This window comes from Pangasianodon hypophthalmus, chromosome 1 (genome assembly GCF_027358585.1).
Source record: "Pangasianodon hypophthalmus isolate fPanHyp1 chromosome 1, fPanHyp1.pri, whole genome shotgun sequence".
Classification (NCBI taxonomy): domain Eukaryota; kingdom Metazoa; phylum Chordata; class Actinopteri; order Siluriformes; family Pangasiidae; genus Pangasianodon; species Pangasianodon hypophthalmus.
This window is the reverse complement of record NC_069710.1, coordinates 12,862,086-12,866,312: the sequence shown is the minus strand read 5'-3', so window position 1 is coordinate 12,866,312 and position 4,227 is coordinate 12,862,086. Positions and strand designations below refer to the sequence as shown.

At 44.6% G+C, this 4,227-nt stretch overlaps 1 protein-coding gene across 2 annotated transcripts in view; it reads right to left on the bottom strand.

Moving 5' to 3' along the window:
- Window positions 1-270: 270 nt before the first annotated feature.
- Window positions 271-4,227, bottom strand: part of mboat7 (membrane bound O-acyltransferase domain containing 7) — a 22,135-nt gene continuing 18,178 nt past the window's right edge. For both annotated transcript variants that reach the window (XM_053234639.1, XM_026926466.3), the window contains exon 9: window positions 271-2,841. In XM_053234639.1, coding sequence (XP_053090614.1) covers window positions 2,487-2,841 — 355 coding nt within the window. In that variant the 3' untranslated portion in view covers window positions 271-2,486. The remainder of the gene's footprint in view (window positions 2,842-4,227) is intronic.

Sequence of the window (4,227 nt, the reverse complement as noted above, 5' to 3'; positions counted from 1 at the left end):
TGGGACACGTCCACAGTGGACTGCAGCATCCATATGGGGCAACTGTTTATAAATCTAGCTAGCCTGCTGTTACACAAGCTAGCTATGGTTCAAAGTCTTGGCTAAACCATAACAACTAGCTAGTTAACAACTTCATAAAATAAGGCATTAGATATAGCTAGCTGACTAGCGGCTACATACATAGCTAAACAGCTTAGCTAGCATGGTTGTTAGCTAATAGCATTAGCAAGGGTTATAAAGGTGGAGTTTCATTGTAAATTAAGATGCAGGTTCATCTAAATTCGAAATTTTAATATCAACACACGACTGTTTAGTCTCATGGCAGAACAGTGAAACACTTCTCGTGTAAAATACTTAAAAATATACACAACATTTACGTTCACATTGAGTGTGATGGAGTGACTGAGAGAAGTACAGAGGCATTTTCCTGTGAAAAGTAACTGCACGTCCACCATGCAAAGTTCGTAACTAATGCATAAATTAATATGTGAATTAATACGTGAATTAATGCATAAATCCGTAAAAGTTTAAGGTACAGCTCCAATTCTGTTCGTAACGAATGTGTGAAGAAAGATTGTACAGAAGCCATGTGTAAAGCAAAACACAACATCTGTGTTACAGATCTGCAGATTTTTCGGAAATTTCCGTTCATACAAATTGCAATTTTGTCGCCGTGTTCACGCAGTATTACTCACGACAGGAAATAAAGTCCGTAAGGAATGTTCCAGTGAAGGAAAGTGAAAGTATGTAACAAAGTGAAAGAAACGGAAATAAAATGTTTGTACCCAAAAACAAAAACAAAAACAAAACAAAAAAAAAAAAACCAACATAACAAAGATGGACTTCAACTCCCATGAACCTTTTAAAATTCTTGGAATAAACACAGACATTGTCTGACTTTCACTAACATTCACGTTCTTGTACCATAGCAACACACGTCCTCCATCACATGACCCCCGAGAACCTCTGATCATGTTCGTATGGCAGTGGAGGGTTGGCTGGTTGGTGCAGAAGCAGTGCATGATGCGTAACGTAGTCTTTACACATCGGCTATAAATTTCTATCACCATTCACGTCACCTCTGTCATGCTGTGAAAAATACTGGGTTTATGGCAATTAGTATGGAAGCAGTGCATGCTGGGAGATGTTGCACATTATATCCGCTAACATAACGCTATGTCCCTTTCTAACATAAACCTTAACATGAGAATTGGCATCAAAGCAGTGCATTCTGGGAAACTGAGTTCTTACACATCTGCAATTGAGAACAAGTGACTTTTTCTGTTCTGTCTTCCGTTGAAGAGAAGCAGTGCATTCTGGGAACACTTCCTTTTTTGGCAAATCTCTCTTCTGTCCTACAGACAATATTTATGTGCAGTGCATGCTGGGAGATGAAGTAATTCTACACTGGTTACTGAACCAGTACTGGCACGTGAGACTTGTATATCCATTTTTATATCCTTTTTTGTTTCCTCCCTCTATCTGTCCATCACCTGTTTCATCTTTTAGCACATTCACATCAAAATCTGTTCATCTCCTGTTTCAGTTCTGTTTTTAACACGCCCAAAAACTTCATCAGTCCAAGAGAAGTGCTTTGTTCCTTCATCGTGCATTTTTAAACTTATTTTCTTATTTTATTTCTTATTTCTTCTTTTCAGATCTCCCTTTCATTCCTCTATCCTTCTAGTTTGCTTTTATTCTTCCACATTTGCTACTTTGTTTTCTGTTTTCCTTTCCTTAATCCCTAAACTATCTTTTTTGTTTGTTCATTTTTTCTTCACCATTTGTCCTTCATCCTTCCATCATTCTCTCTTGAGTTTGATATTCGTCTATTTCTATTGTTTGTCCATGTTTCCTTTCCTTCTCTCCATCATTTCTTTCCTTCCTTCCCTCCATCATTTCATTCTTTCCTTCCATCCCACCATCATCTCCTTCTGTCCATCCTCGATTTCTTCATCGTTTCTTTCCTTCATTCCCCCATCGTTTCATTCTTTCCTTCCATCCCTCCATCATCTCCTTCTGTCCTTCCTTCCCTCCATCATTCCTTCCTTTCCTTTCATACATTTCTTTCTGTTCTTGATCATCTTCCCTTCTTTCTCTCTTTCCCTAACCATTCCATCGTTCTTTCATTACCGTGTCATGAGCGAGTCAATGTGACTGAACGCAGTGACAGTGTGCTTGTTGCTAAGGGCAACAAGTGCACTCAGCCTGAAAATCCCTACACACTTCATCCTCCGCCTGGGCTGCGAGTGCGCACTCCTGCCGTGACTGATACGCATTTTAAAAGAAGCTGTAGAGGGCGTGGTAAAAAGAGCACTAAAACGGGGGCTAACATATATACAGCAATTGGCACAGAAGCAGTGCATGCTGGGATTTGTAGTTCTTAAACGGCAGGTGCACTAATTATAACCTGAAATACCCAGTGCACTCCTGAAATCCCATAATGCACTGCAGAATGCATTCGGCAGTTTGTAGGGAGACGAGTGTCACTTCTCGCTCTCCTCCCTCGTCCTCTCCTTCTTCCCTCTACCGATCAGTCGTCCGGCGGCGATGCAGACGAGTGCCACGGCGTGGATGAGGAAGTAAATGGAGCTCCAGTAGTGCAGCGTGTCGCCGGCCTTCAGCAGGACGAAGCCCATGCACATGTAGTCGTACGCACGCATCTTCAGGAACCAGTGCACCCAGTCGAACACCTTCTGTCCCTCAGCGCCGAGACGCACGCGCACACACGACTCCATCGCCAACTCTGCTGCGATACACACCGGGATGGTCAGGAAGGACAAGTAATAACCTGCATGCAGACCATGCCAGTACGCGCTCACCAACATCGTCCATCCCGCTCTGGACAGAGAGAGAGAGAGAGAGAGAGAGAGAGGGAGAGAGAGAGAGATAGCATCATTAAGTCCACATTATTTGATAACATCAGCAAAAGAAAATTCATCATTCAAACTTCACACACACACACACACACAGCTACTCTACAGTCACCTGAGACAGAGAAAGAGACAGAGAGGACAGAAAGAGAGAGAAAGCATGAGAGAAGGAGAAGGGGGTGAGAAAGAGAGAGAAAGAGAGAGAGGGAGAGAGGGAGAACACACTCAGCACACACAATGGCCATCGAGACGGGCTGCTACAAGTACACACTCAGCACACACAGGAGAGGAAGAGGAAGAGGAAGAGAGAAACACAGACAGAGGAGGAGTGTGTGAGAGAGGGGGCAGAGGAGGAATGAAAGAGAGACAGGGAGAGGGAGAGCGAGACAGAGAGAACCCTATTAACTTTTTATTAAAATTGCAAGTGTGTGTGTGTGTGTGGTACCTCAGGGCAAAGGATTTGCATGGTGCGATGCTGTAGATGTACTGATGAGTGTAGTGTGTGTGTGTGTTACCTCAGGGCGTAGGCTCTGAACGGTGCGCTGCTGTAGATGTACTGATGAGTGTGTGTGTGTGTGTGAGTGTTACCTCAGGGCGTAGGCTCTGAACGGTGCGCTGCTGAAGATGTACTGATGAGTGTGTTGTGTGTGTGTGTGTGTGTGTGTGTGTGTGTGTGTATGTGTGTGTGTGTGTTACCTCAGGGCGTAGGCTCTGAACGGTGCACTGCTGTAGATGTACTGATGAATGTGTGTGTGTGTGTGTGTGTGTGTGTGCGCGCATGAGTGTGTGTGTTACCTCAGGGTGTAGGCTCTGAATGGTGCGCTGCTGTAGATGTACTGATGAGTGAGTGTGTGTGTGTGTGTGTGTGAGTGTGTGTGTGTGAGTGTGTGTGTTACCTCAGGGCGTAGGCTCTGAACGGTGCACTGCTGTAGATGTACTGATGAGTGTGTGTGTGTGTGTGTGTGTGTGTGTGTGTGTGAGTGTGTGTGTTACCTCAGGGTGTAGGCTCTGAACGGTGCACTGCTGTAGATGTACTGATGAGTGAGTGTGTGTGTGTGTGTGTGTGTGTGTGTGAGTGTGTGTGTGTGTGTGAGTGTGAGTGTGTGTGTTACCTCAGGGTGTAGGCTCTGAATGGTGCACTGCTGTAGATGTACTGATGAGTGTGTGCGCGCATGAGTGTGTGTGTTACCTCAGGGTGTAGGCTCTGAATGGTGCGCTGCTGTAGATGTACTGATGAGTGAGTGTGTGTGTGTGTGTGTGTGAGTGTGTGTGTGTGAGTGTGTGTGTTACCTCAGGGCGTAGGCTCTGAACGGTGCACTGCTGTAGATGTACTGATGAGTGTGTGTGTGTGTGT